Source organism: Rattus norvegicus, chromosome 9 (assembly GCF_021556685.1).
Source record: "Rattus norvegicus strain SHRSP/BbbUtx chromosome 9, alternate assembly SHRSP_T2T, whole genome shotgun sequence".
NCBI classification, from domain to species: Eukaryota; Metazoa; Chordata; class Mammalia; order Rodentia; family Muridae; genus Rattus; species Rattus norvegicus.
In genome coordinates, this window is record NC_141542.1 from 17,299,431 (window position 1) to 17,321,503 (window position 22,073).

Below are 22,073 nucleotides of genomic sequence, written 5' to 3' on the forward strand. Positions count from 1 at the left end.
CATGCATGTGTCATTCCATTTGTGAATCCAGAGAACTCTGGCAGGTGACATGAAGTGTGATCACCTGCTAGAACCAGAGTTCATTAACTATGCAACACTACAGATGGTGTGCATTGTGTTGGACTAATACTAATAAAAATTATTTAGAAATTCTTGGATGGAACCCACACAAACACACACCATGATGGAACATTAGAGTAGAGGAGAATTGGCTTCTTAGGAGGCTACAGATTTGATTTCCTCCCATAGTTTAGAACTAATACAGGGTTCTGGGATGCTATGCTGTGCAAAAAGATACAAGACAGGCTTCAAGAAGGCAGAGAGAGAGAGAGAGAGAGAGAGAGAGAGAGAGAGAGAGAGAGACAGAGAGAGACAGAGACAGAGAGAGACAGAGACAGAGACAGAGAGACAGAGAGAGAGAGACAGAGACAGAGAGACAGAGAGAGAAACAGAGAGAGAGAAACAGAGAGAGAGACAGAGAGAGACAGAGAGACAGAGAGAGACAGAGAGACAGAGAGAGAGTAGAAGCTGTCTGCCTCTCACAGCAAGGTACATAAAGAATACAGATGAATTTACTTTTTAAGGATAGAAGTGAGTTGAATGATAATTGTTTAAATGTTTTTAAATATACATGGAATAAAGAAGTCCAGGCCTTTGATCTCAAATGTAGTGAATAAAGATACAGAGATATAAAGGAGAATGAAAAAATGCATTAAAAGAAATTTTAAAAAGTCTATGCCAGGGCAGCTCTTGAGATCTTTGAACATGGTCTATACAGGATTTTTGTGGTTCCTTTGACTGCTATGACAAGTATAGGGCCTGGAAATAGGCTTATACAGTAAATAGAAAAACAATTAATTGAAGTTAAATACATAAGTGAATAAATATTTTGAGGCTGTTAAATTGTAGGTCAAGAGCAGGGAATAAGCAAAAAAAATTCTTACTACAGAGATAATAGTAGCTTATTTTAATTAAAGTTATATAAAGAGAAAGGGGACATATGTACCCACAGAGGTATTAATCTCCATAGCAGTGAGATTTTAAGTATATAGATGGATGAATAACTTAGGTTTTGATCTCATCATGTAACTCTGGGATGGAGACATTGGGGGAGCAAATTTCAACAGAAAATAATGTTTGTTTAGGTTGTTTTAATAATAATAATAATTTAATAATAATTGCTTTAGTTGTTTTAATTATCAAAATGAAGATGGTTATATGTTTGATGGTATTAATGGCTTTTAAAATCTTTTGTGAGAGTGGTCAAGCTATTAAATTAATTCAAACTATACCTTTAATGATTTTCAGTTCCCACAAGGACAAACTACTTTGTGGGAGAGGCTCTGTATTTGTGTTAATAGGAAAGGAGAAAAGGCTTTGTACACCTTACAGAATGATATCGGCGAGATATAACTGGGGGAAACATCGTGAAGAAAAGAAAAATTCAAGAAAATCAAACAGGACAGGTAACTAGATCTGCTGTTTCCTCAACATGGGAACAACCCTATAACAGGCTTCAATAAATTAGATAATAAAGGAAATGCCCAGAATCAGAGGAGAAGCCATGACATCTGCACCCATACCCAGAGTAACAGAGTTCCACAGGATGCAGGGTCACAGGAACCCCTGCCAAGCCAGGGGAACAGGTCTCTTCCAGTCTGAACCAGTGCCCTCAGCAGACCTTGGGTCCTGGCTGTGGACCCTGTCCCACAACACACAGAGGAAGCTAGACTCCAAGGTACACTAACCAGCCCAGGATGACAGTTTGAACATCCACTGTGAGCAGACCTGGGGAACTGGCTCTGCACCCACACCTACAACACCCAAGTGCTGTGAAATGCCAAAGATCACAGAATCATGGGGTCACAGAGGAAGCTCAACTTCCAGGAGATCAGACACAACCAGGAGCACTGGAGCTCTGACACACTCAAAGTCACAGTTGAAGTCATGTCTTTCCCAACACCAAGCATAACTGGGACACCCACAGGAACCAGGAATACCCAAACCTTATCCAGCCAGAGGCACATATTCTTTCCAGCTCCTACTTGTAGCCAGATCAAACCCAAAGCTCTGGCTCCCCACTCACTCCTGCAATACACTAAGAAAGCTCAACTCTCAGGAACTCTGACATAACAGGCTCTCAGGAGGTAGGCCACACCATGAATTCAGGATCTCAAAGGTAGGTTGACACCCAGGAGCACTGAAACACCCAGGATCTCAGGATCTAAAGATCTCAGGGTCTCAGGGTCTCAGGATCTCAGGGTCTCAAGATCTCAAGATCTCAGGATCACAGAATCACAGGATCTGAGAATGACAGGATCACAAAGACAACTGGACTCTGAGGAGTTCTGACACAACCAGAATCACAGGAGGAACAGACTCCACTGAGAGACAGGAAGGGCAGGTGGCAAGAGAGAAAACCAGATGGCGAGAGGCAAGACCAAAAACATAAACAACAGAAAACAAGACTTCTTAGAGTCATCAGAACCCAGTTCTCCCAATACAACAAGTCATGGATACCATATCACACAGTGAAAGCAACATTTGGGTTTAAAATCACATCTAATGATAATGATGACAGATTTTAGGAAGGACAAAGATAACTACCTTAAAGAAATACAGGAGAGCACAGGTGAACAGAGAGAAGACCTTAAGAGAAAACACGAAAATCCTTTAAAGAATTACAAGAAAACACAACCCAACAGGTGAAGGAATTGAACAAAACCATTCAGGATCTTAAAATGGAAATAGAAGCAATAAAGAAATCAAAGAAAAACAAACCCTGGAGATAAAAAACCTAACAAAGAGATGAGGAGACATAAATACAAGCATCACTGAGAGAATACAAGAGATAGAAGAAACAATCTCAGAAGCATACGATATCATAGAAAGTGCACTGAAACAATAGTCAAAGAAAATGCAAAATGCAAAGAGTTTCTAACCCAAAGCATCCAGGAAATCCAGGACACAATGAGAAGACCAAACCTAATCATAATGAGTATACAAGAGAACAAAGATTCCCAAATCAAAGGACCAGTAAATATCTTCAACAAAATTATAGAAGAAACCTTCCATAACCTAAAAAAGAGAGATGCCAATAAACATGAAAGAAGCCTCCGGAACGTCAGATGGGAATAGAGAAGAAATTCCTCCTTCAAAACAAACACAAAAGAAGATAGCCACACAAACATAATGCCACCTCTAACAATAAAAATAAACAGGAAGCATCAATTTTATCTCTTAGCATCAGTGGACCCAATTACCCAATAAAAAGATGTAGATTAACTGACTGGATATGTAAAAAGGAGCCTCCATTTTGCTGCATAGAAATAATGCACCTCAGTGACAAAGACAGACACTACCTCAGGGTAAAGGACTGGAAAAAAAACTTCCAATCAAATAGTCCTGAGAAACAAGCTGGAGTAGTCATTTTAATATCAAATAAAAAATAATTTAAGATATCAAAAAATAAGGAAGGATACTCAATACTCATCAAAGGAAAAATCTAACAAGATGAACTATTCAGCATATTTATTCTCCAAATGCAAGGGTACCCACATTCATAAAAGAATAAAAGAGCTATACTAAAGCTCAAAGTACACATTGCACCTCACAAAATAATAGGGGACGACTACTAAAACCCCACTTTCATCAACGGACAGGTCATGGAAACAGAAAATAAACAGAAACAATGAAATTAACAAAAGGTATGAACCAAATAGATTTAACAGATATCTATAGAACATTTCATCCTAAACATAAAAATAAACCTATTCTCAGGGCCTTGTGGTATCTTCTCCAAATATGCTCATATACCTGGTCACAAAACAGGTCTCAACAGATACAAGAAGAATGAAATAATCCCATGAAAAAAAAAAAAAAAACCAGGACGCCCACAACACACGGAAGATGAACAATGCTCTAATCAATGATAACCTGGTCAAAGAGGAAATAAAGAGAGAAATTAAAGACTTTTTAAAATTTAGTGAAAATGAAGGCACAACATACCCAAACTTATATGATACAGTGAAAGCAGTGTTAAGAGGAAAATTCATACTTCTGAGTTCCTCCATAAAGAAACTTCAGAGAACACTAGCAATTTGAAACACCTGAAATCTCTAAAACAAAAAGAAGCAAATATATGCAAGTGGAGTTGACAGCAGAAAATAAATCAAACTCAGGGCTGAAATCAAGAAAGTAGAAACAAAAAGAACTATAGAAAGAATCAACAGTATCAAAAGCTGCTTCTTTGAGAAAAATCAACAGGATAAGTCTTTAACCAGACTAGCCAGAGGGCACAGAGTCTGTAGCCAAATTAACAAATAAAAAATGGAAAGGGACCCATAATAACCAAAATTGAGAAATTAAAAAAAAATCATCAGATCCTACTACAAAAGTCTATATTCAGCAAAACTAAAAAATCTGGAAGAAATGGCAATTTTCTAAACAGATACTGGGCACCAAAGTTAAATTAGGTAAACAGACCAAAAAACCCCTAAAGAAATAGAAAGTCATTAAAATCTCCCAACCAGGTAAAAAAAAGGACCAGAGGGGTTTAGTGCAAAATTCTATCAGACCTTCAAAGAAGACATAATGCCAATACTCTTCAAAATATTCTGCAAAATAGAAACAGAAAGAACACTACCCAGTTCATTCTATGAAGGCACAATCATGCTTCTACTAAAGCACAAAAAGACCCAACAAAGAAAGAAAACGTCAGACCAATTTTGCATGTGGTTATCTATGCAAGAACCCAATAAAATTCTTGAAAACTGAATCCAAGAACATATCAAAACGATCACCCATCATTATCAATAGGCCTCATCCTAGGGATGCAGAGACGATTAAATATATTAAATCACAATGCATTTCACTATATAAACAAACAAAAAACCACATGATCAACTCAATAGATGGTGAGAAAGCATTTGACAAAATTCAATATCAATTCATGGTAAAAGTCTTGGAAATATTAAGAATTCAAGGCCCAGTCCTAAAAATATTAAAAGTAATGTACATCAAACAAGTATCCAAATAAAACTAAATGGACAGAAACTTGAAGCAGTTGCCACTAAAATCAGGAACTAGGCAAGACTGCCCACTCTCTTCCTACCTATACAGTGTAGTACTCAAAATCCTATGCAGAGCAATTTGACAACAAAAGAGGAAAAGCGGGCATAAATGGGACAGGAAGAATTCAAAAATCACCATTTGTAGATGATAGGATGATAGGATAGTGACCTCAAAAGTTCCACCCGAGAATTACTAAGCCTAACAGACAACTTCAGCAAAGTGGCTGGGTATAAAATTAATGAAAAAAAAAATCAGTAGCCTTCCTCTACTCAAAGGAAAAACAAGCTTAAAAAACTTAGGTAAATAACACCCTTCACAATAGTCACAAATAATATAAAATATTTTGATGTGACTAACGAATCAAGTGAAAGATCTGTATAAAAAGAACGTCAAGTCTCTGGAAAAGAAATTGAAGAAGGCCTCAGAAGATAGAAAAAATCTCCCATACTCATGGATGTCAGGATTAAAATAGTAAAAAGGGCCATATTGCCAAAAGCCATCTAAAGATTCAATGCAATCCCCATCAAAATGCCAATTCAATTCTTCATAGAATTAGAAAGAGCAATTGGCAAATTCCTTTGGAATAACAAAAAACCCAGAATAGCTAAAACTATTCACAACAATAAAAGAACTTCTGGGGGAATCACCATTCCTGACCTCAAGCTGTATTACAGAGCAATAATAATAAAACAATAATAATAATAATGATAATAATAATAATAATAATAATAATAACTGTTTGGTATTGGTACAGAGACAGGAAGAAAGATCAATGGAATAGAATTGAAGACCCAGAAATTAACCCACCCACCTATGGTCACTTGATCTTTGACAAAGGAGCTGAAACCATCCAGTGGAAAAAAGAGCATTTTCAACAAATGGTGCTGGTTCAACTGGCAGTCAGCATGGAAAAGAATGCAAATAGACCCACTCTTACTGCTCTGTACAAAGCTTAAGTCCAACTGAATCAAGGAACTCCACATAAAACCAGATACACTCAAAATAATAGAAGAAAAAGTGGGGAAGAATCTCAATCACATGGGCACTGGGAAAAATGTCATGAATAGAACACCAGTGGTTATGCTCTAAGATCAAATGCCAAATGGGACCTCCTAAAACTGCAAAGCTTCTGCAAGGCAAAGAGTACTGTCATTAGGACAATACCACAACAAACAGATTGGGAAAAGATCTTTATCAAACCTACACCGATAGAGGCCTAATATCCAAAATATACAAAGAACTCTTGAAGTTAGACTCCAGAGAGCCAAATAACCCTACTAAAATAAGGTACAGAGCAAAATGAATTCACAGCTGAGGAATTTCGAATGGCTGAGAAGCACTTAGAGAAATGTTCACCATCCTTAGTCATAAGGGAAATGCAAAATCAAAACAACCCTGAGATTCCACCTCACACCAGTCAGAATGACTAAGATTAAAAACTCAGGTGAAAACAGATGCTGTTTAGGATGTGGGGAAAGAGGAACACTTCTCCATTGTTTGTGGGATTGCAATCTGGTGCAACCACTCTAGAAATCAATCTGGAGGATCCTCAGAAAATTGGACCTTGCACTACCTGAGGACCCAGTTATACAATTACTGGAAATATACCCATATAATGCTCCAACACACAACAAAGATACATGTTCCACTATTACAGCCTTATTTCTAGTACCCAGAAGCTGGAAAGAACCCAGATGCCCTTCAACAAAGGAATGGATACAGAAAATGTGCTACATCTAAACAATGGAATACTACTCAGCTAACAAAAACACTGACTTCATAAAATTCATAGGCAAATGGATGGAACTAGAAAATATCATTCTGAGTGAGATCACCCAAACACCAAAAAGAAAAAAGAAAAGTAAGTAGAAAAAAACATGGTATGATCTCATTGATAAGTAGATATTAGCCCAAAAGCTCAAATTACCCAAGATACAATCCACACGCTACATGAAGTTCAAGAAGGACAACAAAGTGTGGATGCTTCAATCCTTCTTAAAAGGGGCAACAAAAGTCTTCATAGGAGAGGATATGGAGACATAGTTTGGAGCACAGAATAAAGGAATAGGCATTCAGAACATGCCCCACCTGGGGATCCAGATATATATAATATAGACACCAAAACTAGACAATATTGATGAATCCAAGAAGTACACGCTGATAGGAGCCTGATATAGCTGTCTCCTGAGAGGCTCAGCCAGAGCATGACAAATATAGAGGCAAATATTAGCAGCAAGCCATTGAACTGAAAATGTGGTCCCTGTTGGAGTAATTGGAAAAAGGAGTGAATGAGCAGAAGGGGCTTGCAACACCGTAAGAACAATCATACCAACCAACCAGAGCATCTAGGAACTAAAACACCATGCAAAGAGTACACATGGACGTACTAATGCTCCAGCTGCATATGTAACAGAGGATAGACTTGTTGGGCACCAATGGGAGGAGAAGCTCTTGATCCTCATTCCAAGGCTGGATCCCCCAATGTAGGGGAATGTCAGGGTGGGGAGTGGGGAAGTGATGGTGGTTGAAGAGGAGGAATACCCTTATAGAAAAAGGGGAGGAGGTGGGATAGGGGGCTTGTGGCTAGGAAACAGGGAAAGGGAATAACATTTGAAATGCAAATAAAAAAATACAATAAAAGTACCTAGTGCTGCAGGTGTACTTGGTAATGTGTAAGAGTCACCCAGGTGGTACTGGTTTGGAAGACATGAAGGGGTCATGAAGAGCAGCTGAGGCTCAGCACTGTGATAGGCCATGGAAGGCCATTGGTGAAGGTGCAGCCTCAGTTGCAATTCATGGTCCAGCACTAAAGGGTCATGAAAAAGGAGTTGAGGTTAGGTACCATGAAGAGAGCACATGAGGTGAAGCCTAGTTGTAGCATAGGACAGCAGTGCTTTGGGAATGCCATTACCATGAGATGACCACCAAGAACAGCAGAAAAATGCAGTACTGGCACCTAAAACCTAGAAGACAAAGTGTGTGCTACAAAGGGCAAAGGTGGAAATGATCCAAGCCTTCTAAGAGCCCAGAATATAGTGAGTGGATCCCAGGCATTTGACAGTTAGAAATTGATGTTGCTTTTTATTGTGACTGTGCCCTGATATTTTTCCATCTTGAAGGAAGTATTTTAGTAGAGTCCACAGTTAAGAAATTTTAAATTGAGCTAGCGCCTGAACCTCGCGGTGCTGATCCTAGCCCACAGATCCCTGCTGCCAAACCCTGTGGGAGAGAAAGATCATCACCCAGACGTGTGGGCAGTCCTGAGACTGCAGGGTAGGAGAGACCACCGCTTCTGCCCACCCTTGCCCACATTACTAGCCCAAGAGGAAACTGTATAGGACCTCTGGGAACAGGAAGATAGGGGCACTCAAGCTGTAGGAACCCTGAAGTCCAGACAGGGCCCGGATCTGAAGGGACCCAGTCAAACAGCTCCCTTCACACAAACCCATGGAGCTAGACCTTCAGAGGAGCAGGCATGCCTGGAAAACAAGAGAAAACTATTCTCTGCCCACATTTCTGACTCTAGAGGAAAACAACTAGCCACCATAAAGACCTCCTGTGCACAGGGACCCAGAAGTAGGGGAAGGCCGTTCTGGTAGATGTCCTCACGGAGAGCTGAAAGCTAGCCATGAGGAGTGACTTCCGGCCAGAGACCAGAGGTACGACCAACTTTTCTGTTCCAAGTGACCTGATTGGTAGACTCAGGACACATGCCTGTAGGAACAGCTGAAAGCCAGTAGAAAGGAATGACTACATGCCCAAAAGCAGAACACTCTCTTCCCTCAACTGGCTGAAAGGAAACAGGAAAATAGGTCTACAGCTCTCCTGACACACAGGACTATAGGACAGTCAAGCTACTGCCAGAAATAACAGAAAGAGGTAACACCAGAGACAACCTGATGGTGAGAGGCAAGTGCAGGAACCCAAACAACAGAAACCAAGACTACATGGCATCATTGGAGCCCAATTCTCCCACCAAAGCAAACACTGAATATCCAAACACACCAGAAAAGCAAGATCTAGATTTAAAATCATATTTAATCATGATGATGGAGGACTTTAAGAAAGACATAAAGAACTCACTTACAGAAGTGCAGGAAAACACAAGTAAACGAGTAGAAGCCCATAGAGAGGAAACACAAGAATCCTTGAAAGAATTACAAAAAAGCACAATCAAACAAGTAAAGGAATTGAAAATGGAAATAGAAAAAATAAAGAAAGCACAAAGGGAGACAACAATGGATACAGAAAAACCAAAGGGAGAGAGAAGGAGCCAAAGATACAAGCATCACCAACAGAATACAAGAGATAGAAGAGAGAATCTCAGGAGCAGAAGATTCTATAGAAATCATCAACACAACTGTCAAAGATAATGTAAAAGGGGAAAAATTACTGGCCCAAAATATACAGGAAATCGAGGACACAATGAAAAGATCAAACCTAAGGATAATAGGTATAGAAGAGAGTGAAGACTCCCAACTCAAAGGACCAGTAAATATTTTCAACAAAATCATAGAAGAAAACTTCCCTAACCTAAAGAAAGAGATGCCCATAAACATACAAAAAGCCGAAAGAACTCCAAATTGATTGGACAAGAAAAGAAACTCCTCCCGCCACATAATATTCAAAACACCAAATGCACAAAACAAAGAATACTAAAAGAAGTAAGGGGAAAATGTCAAGTAACCTATAAAGGGAAACCTATAAGAATTACACCAGACTTCGCACCAGAGACTATGAAAGCCAGAAGATCCTAGACAGATGTCATAAGGAACCTAAGAGAACACAAATGCCAGCACAGGTTACTGTATCCGGCAAAACCCTCAATTAACATAGGTGGAGAAACCAAGATATTCCATGACAAAACCAAATTTACACAATATCTTTCTAAAAATAAAGCCCTACAAAGGATAATAAATGGTAAAGCCCAAAACAAGGAGGCAAGATATACCTTGGAAAAAACAAGAAACTAATCGTTTTGCAACAAAACAAAGAGGAGAAAAGCACACAAACAAAATATCACCTCCAAATACGAAGATAACAAGAAACAACAATCACTATTCCTTAATATCTCTCATCAATGGACCAAATTCCCCAATAAAGGCACAGATTAGCAAACTGGATCCAGCATATTTTTTGCCCATAGGAAACAAACCTCAGACAAAGACAGAAACTACCTCAGTTTGAAAGGCTGGAAAACAAATTTCCAAGCAAATGGTCTGAAGAGGCAAACTGGAGTAGCCATTCTAATATCGAATAAAATCTATTTTCAACCAAAAGTCATCAAAAAATATAAGGAAGGACACTTTATATTCATCAAAAGAAAAATCGACCAAGACAAACTCAATCCTAAATATCTATGCTCCAAATACAAGGGCACCAACATACATAAAAGAAACCTTACAAAAGCTCAAAGCACTCATTGCACCTCACACAATAATAGTAGGAGACACCCCACTCTCAACAATGTACAGATCACAGAAACAGAAATTAAACAGAGACATAGACGGATTAACAGAAGTCATGAACCAAATGGACTTAACAGATATTTATAGGACATTCTATCGTAAAATAATAGGATATACTTTCTTCTCACCACCTCATGGTACTTTCTCCAAAATTGACCATATAATTTTGGTCAAAAAACGGGCCTCAACAGGTACAGAAAGATAGAAATAATACCATGCGTGCTATCAGAGCACCACGGCCTAAAGCTGGTCTTCAATAACAATAAGGAAAGAACAGCCACATATGCATGGAATTTGAACAATGTTCTACTCAATGATAACCTGATCAAGGAAGAAATAAAGAAAGAAATTAAAGATTTCTTAAAATTTAATGAAAGTGAAGATACAACATTCCCAAACGTATGGGACACAATGAAAGCTGTGCTAAGAAGAAAGCTCATAGCTCTGACTGACGGCAGAAAGAAATGGGAGAGAACATATATCAGCAGCATGAGAGCACACCTAAAAGCTCTAGAACAAAAAGAAGCAAATACACCTAGGAGGAGTAGAAGGCAGGAAATAATCAAACTCAGAGCTGAAGTCAACCAAGTAGAAACAAAAAGGACTATACAAAGAATCAACAGAACCAAAAGCTGGTTCTTTGAGAAAATCAACAAGATAGATAAACCCTGAGCCAGACTAATGAGAGGACACAGAGAGTGTGTACAAATTAACAAAATCAGAAATGAAAAGGGAGATATAACTACAGAATCAGAGGAAATTCAAAAGAATCATCAGATCCTACTACAAAAGCCTATATTCAACAAAACTTGAAAAGCTGCAGCAAATGGACAATTTCCTAGACAGATACCAGGTACCAAAGTTAAATCAGGAACAGGGAAACCATTTAAACAACCCCATAACTCCTAACGAAATAGAAGCAGTTATTAAAAGTCTCCCAACCAAAAAGAGCCCAGGTCCAGATGGGTTCAGTGCAGAATTCTATCAGACCTTCATAGATGACCTCATACCAATACTATCCAAACTATACAGCAGAATTGAAACAGATAGAGCACTACCAAATTCCTTCTATGAAGCCACAATTACACTTATACCTAAACCACATAAAGGCACAACAATGAAAGAAAACTTCAGACCAATTTCCCTTATGAATATTGACACAAAAATATTCATTAAATTTCTTGAAAACCAAATCTAAGAACTCATCAAAACCATCATCCATCATGATCAAGTACGCTTCATCCCAGGCATGCAGGGATGGTTTAATATAAGGAAAACTATCGACCTAATCGACTGTATGAACAAACAGAGAGATAAAAACCACGTGACCATTCCATTAGATGCTGAGAAAGCATTTGACAAGATTCAACACCCCTTCATGATAAAAATCCTGGAAAGAACAAGAATTCAAGGCCAATAACTAAAGATAGTAAAAGCCATATACAGCAAACCATTACCTAACATTAAATTAAATGTAGAGAAATTTGAAGAAATCCCACTAAAATCAGGGACTAGACAATGCTGCTCACTCTCTCCCTACTTATTCAATATAGTTCTCAAAGGCCTAGCCAGGGCAATCAGACAACAAAAAGATCAAAGGAATACAGATTGGAAAGGAAGAAGTCAAAATATCACTATTTGCAGATGATATGATAGTATATTTAATTGATCCCAAAATATCCACCAGAGAACTATTAAATGAAAAGCACCTTCAGCAAAGTGGCTGGGTATAAAATTAACTCAAATAAATCAGTAGCCTTCCTCTACACAAAAGAGAAACAAGCTGAGAAAGAAATTAGTGAAACGACATCCTTCATAATATTCCCTTACAATATAAAATACCTCAGTGTGACTTTAACCAAGGAAGTGAAAGATCTGTATGATAAGAACTTCAAACCTCTGAAGAAAAAAATTGAATATCTCAGAAGTTAGAAAGAACTCCCATGCTCATAGATTGGCAAGATTAATATAGTATGAATGGCCATTTTACCAACAGCAATCTATAGATTCAATGCAATCCTCATCAAAATTCCAATCCAATTCTTCATAGAGTTAGAGGGAACAATTTGCAAATTCATCTGGAGTAACAAAAATCCAGGTTAGCTAAAACTAAACTCCACACAATTAAAGGAATTCCAGGGGAATAACTATCCCTGAACTCAAGCAGTATTACAGAGCAATAGTGATAAAAACTGTATGGTATTGGTACAGAAACAGGCAGATAGACTAGTGGAATAGAATTGAAGACCCAAAAATGAACCCACACACCTATAGTCACTTGATATTTGACAAAGGAGCTAAAACCATCCAATGGAAGAATGATAGCATTTTCAACAAATAGTGCTGGTTCAACTGGTGGTCAGCATGTAGAAGAATGCAGATCGATCCATTCTTATCACCCTGTACAAAGCTTAAGTCCAAGTGGTTCAAGGATCTCCACATCAACCAGAGCACTCAAACTAATAGAAGAAAAAGTGAGGAGTCTCGAACACATGGGCATTGGAGAAAATTTCCTGAACAAAACACAAATGGCTTATGCTCTAAAATCAAGGATCGACAAATGGGACCTCATAAAACTGCAAAACTTTTGTAGAATGAAAGACACTGTCATTAGGACAAAACGTCAACCAACAGATTGGGAAAAGATCTTTATCAATTTTCCATCTGATAGAGGGCTAATATCCAAAATATACAAAAAAAAAAAACTCAACTTAGACTCCAGAAAGCCAAGTATTAAAAAATGGGGTACAGAGCTAAATGAAACATTCTCAGGGGAGAATTATCGAATGGCCAAAAAGCACCTAAGATATGTCCAACATCCTCAGTCATCAGGGAAATGCAAATCAAAACAACCGTGAGATTCCACCTCACAACAGTCAAATGGCTAATGTAAAAAACTCACGTGACAGCAAATGTTTGCGATGATGTAGAGAAAGAGGAACACTCCTCCATTTTTGGTGGGATTCCAAACCGGGACAGCCACTCTGGAAATCAGTCTGGAGGTTCCTAAGAAAATTGAATATTCCACTACCTGAGGACCCAGGTATACTTCTCTTGGGCATATACACTAAAGATGCTCCAACACACACCAAAGACACATGCTCCACTAAGTTCATAGCAGCCTCATTTATAATAGCCAGAAGCTGGAAAGAACCCAGATGCCCTTCAGTGGAGGAATGAATTCAAAAAATGTTATGCATTTACATAATGGAGTACTATTTAGCTATCAAAAGCAATGACTTCATAAAATTCATAGGTAAATGAAATGAACTTGAAAATACCATCCTAAGTGAGGTTACTAAATCACAGAAAAACACACATGGTGTGCACTCATTGATAAGTGGATATTAGACAAAAAGCTAATAATCACCTAAGATGCGATCCACAGACCACGGGAACCTGAAGAAGAAGAATGACCAAAATGTGGATGCTCCCGCTCCTTCTTAAAAAGGGGGGGGGGGTGAATATCTATAGGAGGGTATATGGAAGCAAAGATTAATCAGCGACTCAAGGAATGACCATTCAGAGCTTGCTCCACATGTGTCCCATATATGTATATACATACATATCCAGCCACCAAAACTAGGTAAGTTTGATGAAGATAGAAATGCATGCTCAAAGGGACCGAATATAGATCTCTCCTGAGAGACACATCCAGAGCATGTACAACACAGAGGTCACTGCTAACAGCAAACAACTGAACTGAGAACAGGAAACCCTTGTGGGGAATTAGAGGAATTATTGAAAGAGTTGAAGGAGCTTGCAACCCCATAAAAACAACAATGCCAACCAACCAGATCTTCCAGGAACTAAACTACTACAGAAAGACTATACATGAACTGACCCAGGGCTCCAATTGCATATGTAGCAGAGCATAGCCTTGTTGGGGCATCAGGAGAATGGGAAGCCCTTGGTCCTGTCAAGGTTGGATCCCCAATGCAGGGGAATGTGGGGGTGGGGGGCAATAAGGGGAATGTATAGGGGGAATGCCCGTATGGGGGAGGGGGAGGGGGAGGTGAAGGAATGCGGGCTTACGAACAGGAAACCTGGAAGGGGAATAACCTTTGAAATATAAGTAAAGAAATATATCTAATAAAAATTTTAAAAAAGATTAAAAAAACTTCAGGCAACTAAAAATAAGGAGAAAATAGAATAAAATAAAAGGAAATAAAAGAAAAAAACCACACTAGGACAAAGCAAATAAACAAACTGTAAAACAAACAGCAAATAAAAAGTGCAGGAAAGTAAACCAGATACATACACATCAGAACAGAAATCCCCTAAAAACACAAAGCCAGAAAGGAAATATATGTGTGTGTGTGTGTGTGTGTGTGTGTGTATGTGTGTGTGTGTGTGTGTGTGTGTGTGTGTGTGTGTGTGTGTGTATTTGGGAAGGTTATATGGCAAGAAAAAATATAAGGCAAAGAAAATAGAAAAAATTTGCCCAAACCAACTCCAATAATAACATTGAGTTAATTTGTGCTGACCATATATCCTGCACAATCAACCTGTACTTAAAAACGGTTTCTATACTGGGTTCTTCACTATTGCAGAAAACTATTTTTTTTATCTCTAACTGGTTATCAATTTAAGATACCTATTAGATGAGATATGTGGTTTTGTCTCTACTTCTTTTGAGTCCTGCTGTCTTTAGAAAGCTTTTTTCTCTTGTGTTTTCTATTCCTTCTGGCTCTCATACTTTTTCTGGCTTCTCTTCCTAGGAATGAAATACATAGACACATTCCTTTAGGGATGAGTGTTTCTTGGTTCCTCACTATTTATGCCTTGCCCAGTTGTGGGACTCTATGCATTCCAATATACTCTAGGAGGAAGGTTTTTATAGCTGGGCAAGGTATGAAGAGTATAGCAAAATGTCATTAAAAGGAATTTTGTTGCTATATTCCTTTAGTAGAACTGAAGCATTTTTGCCCATTGTTACCAAGCATATTTAGTCACAAATTCTAAGACAAGCAAATAGTATCCATGATAGCTTCCATCTCATGGAATAAGCCATGAATTCAATCCTATATTGGTTGGTTAGCCTCATAAGATTTGTACCATCATTGCACTAGTGCACACTGCAGGCAGGTCACCACTATATATCAAAAGATTGATTGCTGGGTTGATGTTCACTTTTCTCTTTTGGTAGCAAACAAATTACCTTCCAATACTATCATTTTCTTTGCACATAGGGTTTAATCCCCATCCCTGTGAAAATATTTATGTTTTAATTGAAAGGTGTGTATTAATGGAAAGCCCTTGATATTGCTGCTGAGTACATTAATTCAATTGTTTTTAACATAGTGCAAATGACATTCACCATGCATTTGATAGATCTTCGTCCCTTTATGTGGTTTGTAGATAAGAACATTTTGGAGATCCTGATCTTCAAACCCTGGCTTACTGCATGCTCAGGTTACAGTTGTGATCACAATGCCCAGCAGAGGTTCAAGAAGCATAAATGACAGGAGTGAAAAGACTTAAGGCATCTTTTGCTCAGAATTTTTAAAAAGCCTTTACCTACATAATAAATACTAACCTATTAAAATTATCCAAAAGTATTCTATTCTGTTAATATAATTGCCTTACTTGTTATTATCTTGAACAAACATTCCTCCTTCAATAGCTTGAATACCTGGCAAAGATATCAAAGGCATCAAGTGATTTATGCCAGCTGCCATTGACAGCATTATACTGAGATACTGAGAGTAACACAATAAAATGTAAGTCTTCTGTATTCCGCACAATCATAGGTTCTTCCCAAAAAAAAAAAAATTGAACCCTTTAGTATATTGGTTTTGGCTATTTAAACCATCACATATTTCCACAATTTATATATTTTAATACTTGATTGTCAGTTGGTGGAATGTTTTGGGAAGGATTAGGAGATGTGTCTTTGTAAAACAAGTATGTAACTAGGGACATACTTTGAGGCTTCAAAATACTGAAGGAATTTCCAGTATTCTTTATCCTTCTCCTGGTGAGTTTCTAAGTGTTTCTTCTCTCTAACTATATTGACTCCAACCCTCTGAAATCATATATGAAATAAATGAGCAATAAAGACACACAGTTACTCAGCTGTGGAGTGGTGAATTGTTAATCCAACCTGAGCTACTGCTGGATGATCACCCTTCTTGCCACCTGCCAGAGTTCTCTAGATTCCTGAATGGAAAGACACATAAATATAACCTTTAAATTTGGAAATGATTTGACTAGTTCAATGACTAAGCAATTCCAAACCTTCCTGCTGTTACCACACACTCTTCTCTGCTGTTACTGAGTTAATATTTTCTCCATCTGTATTTTACCTTTGTTGTCCTGTATCCTTTTGGACAGCCCTCCCATAGGGCTACTTTCACTTTGCACCTACATTTTGGCCTGCTCAAACTCTAGTTTCTTCACTGTGTGTGGTCTACCCTTTGCCCCTCTCATGGAGAAATCCCTTCTTCTCAGCTAACAACAGAGAAACCAGATGGTAAGAGGCAATCACAGTAAATTAATCAACAGAAACCAAGACTTCTTCGCATCATCAGAGCCCAGTTCTCACATCAAAGCAAATCCTGGATATCTCAACATACATGAAAAGCAAGATTTGGATTTATAATCACATCTCATGATTATGATAGAGGACATTAAGAAAGACATAAATAACTTGATTAAAAAATACAGGACAACACAAGTAAACAAGTAGAAGCACTTAAAGAGGAAACGCTAAAGAATTACAGAAAAACACAACCAAAGAGGTGTAGGAATCAAACAAAACCATCGAAATATAATAATGGAAATACAAACAATGGAAAAAGAAAGCACAAAAGGAGATAACCCTTGAGATAGAAAACCTAGGAAAGATAACAGGAGTCATAGGCAGAAGTACCAACAACAGAATACAAAACATAGAAGGGAGAATCTCAGGAACAGAAGATGCTACAGAAATCATTGACACAAGCATCAAATAAAATGTAAAATGCTGAAATCATCTAATCCAAAACATCTAAGATACTCAGGGCACAATGAGAAGATAAAACCTAAGGATAATAGGTATAAAAATGAGTGAAGATTCCCAAATTAAAGAGCCTGTAAATATCTTCAACCAAATTATAGAAGAAAATTCCCTTAAGCTAAAGAAAGAGATTCCCATAAACATAGAAGACACCTTCATAACTCAAAATAGATTGAACCAGAAGAGAAATTCCTCCCTTCACATCATAGTCAAACACCAAATGAACAAAACAAAGAAAGAATATTAAAAGCAATAAGGGAAAATGTCATGTAACATATAAAGGCAGATCTATGAGAATTACACCAGACTTCTTACCAGAGACTATGAAAGCCACACAATCTGGAACAGATGCCATACAGACCCTAAGAGAACACAAATACCAGCCCAGGTTACTATATCCAGCAAAACTCTCAATGAACATAGATGGAGAAACCAAGATATTCCATACAAAACCAAATTTACACAATATCTTTCTACAAGTCCAGTGCTACAAAACAAAATGGATGGACATCTCCAAAACAAGGAGGAAAACTATACCCTAGAAAAAGCAAAAAGGAATCTTCTTGCAACAAACCCAAAAGAAGAGAGCCACAAAAACATAATTCCAATTCTAACAACAAAATAACAGGAAACAACGACTATACCTTAATATCTCTTAACATCACTGGACTCAATTCCCAATAAAAACACATAGACTAACAGGCCGGTAACTTAAGGAGGATCCAGCATTTTGCTGTGCACAGGAAACATACCTCAGTGACAAAGACAGAAACTACCTCAGAGTAAAAGGCTAGAAAACAATTTTGAAGGAAATTATCTCAAGAAACAAGTTGGAGTAGTCACTCTAATATCAAATAGAATTGACTTTCAACCAAAAGTTATCAAAAAAGATAAGGAAGGACACTTCATATTTATCAAAGGAAAAATCCTCCAAGACGAACTCTCAATCCTGAATATCTATGCTTCAAATGTAAGGGCACCTACATTCATCAAATAAACCTTACTAAAGTTCAAAGCATATATTGCACCTCACACAATAATAGTGGGAGATTTCAACACCCCACACTCAGAAGTGGACAGATCGTAGAAATATAGACTAAACAAAGAAACGGAGAAATGGACAGAAGTTATTAACCAAATAGATTTAACTGATATCTATATCATATTCCTTTCTAAAACATAAGAATGTAACTTCGTGTTAGCACCTCATGATACATTCTCCAAAACTCACTATATAATTGGTCATAAAACAGACCTCAACAGATACAGGAAGATTGAAATAATTCCACGCATCCTATCAGATTACCATGGACCAAGCCTGGTCTTCAATAACAACTAAAATGACAGAAAACCCACATACACCTGGAAGCTGAACAACCCTCTACTCAATGATAAGTTGGGCAAGGAAGAAAGAAAGAAATTAAAGACATTTTAGAATTTAATGAAAATGAAGGCACAAAATAGCCAAATTTAATGGGACAAAATGAAAGCAGTACTAATAGAAATTCATAGGTCTGAGTGCCTCCAAAAAGAAAACTGGAGATAACATACACCAGCAGCTTGACAGCACACCTGAAAGCTCTAGTATAAAAGGAAGCAAATACATCCAAGAGAAGTAGAAGGCAGGAAATAATCAAACTAAGGGCTGAAATCAACCAAGTAGAAACAAAAAGAACTATACAAAGATTCAACAAAGCCTGTAGCTGGTTCTTTGAGAAAATCAACAAGATAGATAAACCCCGCCTTATACAGTTTCCTCTTGGGCCAGGGATGTGGGCAGGGGTGAGCAGTGTTGGTGGTCTCTTCCGCTCTGCAGCCTCAGGAGTGCCCACCTGACCAGGCGGTTGGGTCTCTCTCTCACTGGGTCTGGGAGCAGAACATACCCAAACTTAATGGACACAATGAAAGCTGTGCTAAGAGAAAAACTCATAGCGCTGTGTGCCTGCAGAAAGAAACAGGAAAGAGCATATGTCAGCAGCTTGACAGCACACCTAAAAGCTCTAGAGCAAAAAGAAGCAAATACACCCAGGAGGAGTAGAAGGCAGGAAATAATCAAACTCAGAGCTGAAATCAACCAAGTAGAAACAAAAAGGACCATAGAAAGAATCAACAGAACCAAAAGTTGGTTCTTTGAGAAAATCAACAAGATAGATAAACCCGTAGCCAGATTAACGAGAGGACCCAGAGAGTGTGTCCAAATTAACAAAATCAGAAATGAAAAGGGAGACATAACAACAGATTCAGAGGAAATTCAAAAAATCATCAGCTCTTACTATAAAAGCCTATATTCAACAAAACTTGAAAATCTACAGGAAATGGACAATTTCCTAGACAAATATCAGGTACCGAAGTTAAATCAGGAACAGATAAACCAGTTAAACAACCCCATAACTCCTAAGGAAATAGAAGCAGTCATTAAAGGTCTCCCAACCAAAAAGATCACAGGTCTGGATGGGTTCAGTGCAGAATTCTATCAGACCTTCATAGAAGACCTCATACCAATATTATCCAAACTAGTCCACAAAATTGAAACAGATGGAGCACTACCGAATTCCTTCTATGAAGCCACAATTACTCTTATACCTAAACCACACAAAGACCCAACAAAGAAAGAAAACTTCAGACAAATTTCCCTTATGAGTATCGATCCAAATTTATCAATAAAACTCTGGCAAATAGTATCTAAGAACACATCAAAATGACCATCCATCGTGATCAAGTAGGATTCATTCCAGTGATGCAGGGATTGTCCAATATTTGGAAATCCAACATATTCCACTATATAAATAAACTCAAAGAAAAACACCAGATGATCATATTAGTAGATGCTGAGAAAGCATTTGAAAAAAATTCAACAACCCTTCATGTTAAAAGTCTTAGAAAGTTCAGGAATTCACGGCCATAACTAAACATAGTAAATGAAATATACAGCAAACCTAGTATTCAACATCAAACTAAATGGAGAGAAACCTGAAGCAATCCCACTATAATCACAGACTTGACAAGCCTGCCTACTCTCTCTATACCTATGCAATATAGCACCAGAAACCCTAGCCAGAGCAATCTGACAGCAAAAGAGGATCAAATGGATAAAAAATTTGAAATGAAAAAGTTAAAATATCACTATTTGCAGATAATATGATAGAATATTTAAGTGACCCTGAAAGGTCCACCACAGGACTCCCAGCCTAAAAAAAAAATACAAAAACAAAACAAAACAAAACAAAAACAAGCTTACCTAGGAAGTGCAAGGCCCTGGGTTCGGTCCCCAGCTCCGAAAAAAAGAACCAAAAAAAAAACAAAAACAAAAACAAAAACAAAAACAAAAGCAACAAAGAGTATGGATGTAAAATTAACTCAAACAAATCAGTAGCCTTCCTCTACTCGAAGGATAAACAGTCTATCACAAATAACACAAAAAATTTGGTGTAACTCTTACCAAGCAAGTGAAAGATCTGTATGCCAAGAACTTCAAGTCGCTCAAGAAAGAAATTAAAGATCTCAGAAGATGAAAAGATCTCCCATGCTTTGTGTTCTAGTAAGAGTTGCATTAATAGACACTCACAGGAGCACTTTCTACAGCCTACTAATACTTTGCTCATTGCATTGTTTTCAACTGAGTTTCTACAAAGATGATTGGACTCTATGAAGGGGGAAGTGTCAAGAGCCAGGGATGTTTAATGAATTTATTTTGATAGTACTATGGCTCTAAGTTGGGAGAATTGTAAGAGAGTTTAATAGAAAGAGACACAAATAGAGACTGGGTCATTAAAGAATGTAAATTTGGTGTTCAGAAAAATCCTCAAATACACTGTAACATCTTTCTATATTTCTGGTTCACAAAAAGAAGAAAGAAGTTATTTCCCCCATGTATAGAGTTCTGACAGTGCATCTATAAGAATCATGAGGTAGAAAACAAAGAATTGCAAAGGGAACTCACCATAATTTAAAAAGATACTTAAAAAAGTCTTTTGGTGCAGGTTCTTCATCTGTGTAAATGAGAAAAGCACAGTCATGGAGCAAGTCACCATCACAGTTTTCATTGAAGTTTGCTCTCCAAAAGCACATGTTTTCAGTTGAATTGCTCAGAAGAAGAGGAAGCTTCAGGAGAAAAACTATAAAAATTGAAGTGAACATCATCCTTATAACAGCTGAACTGGAAGCCTGAACTATGCAAGAACCTACAATGTTAAATGAAATGTCATATGTACCATTATGCATATATGTCTGCTTTTATTATGCTTGTGGCTGAAGACAGCACAAATAATCCTCAATTTTTTGTCTCCAGATTGTACCAAACTCTCAAGAGAGATAAAAAATAACCTGGTCTCAGGTTCTGCAGCTGCTTTTGACATTCAGGTGACAAACAGTTTTCAAAACATGTTATGTGAAAACCTTCAACTGCCTTGGGTGCTATTTCATTCAAGCCCCTGGCACAAGTTCCACAGGGAAGAGCTCCCTTTTAGCAAAAACCACATCTTAATAAACCATTTTTAGTACCATATTCAATCTCATTAATGAATGGATTTCAC

General features: G+C 37.7%; 1 protein-coding gene across 1 annotated transcript in view; it reads right to left on the reverse strand.

Moving 5' to 3' along the window:
- Positions 1-21,681, reverse strand: part of Vom2r77 (vomeronasal 2 receptor, 77) — a 66,012-nt gene extending 44,331 nt beyond the window's left edge. Inside the window, exon 1 of the mRNA NM_001099519.1 lies at positions 21,482-21,681. Within this exon, the coding sequence (NP_001092989.1) occupies positions 21,482-21,681 (200 nt within the window). The remainder of the gene's footprint in view (positions 1-21,481) is intronic.
- Between the last annotated feature and the right edge of the window lie 392 nt (positions 21,682-22,073).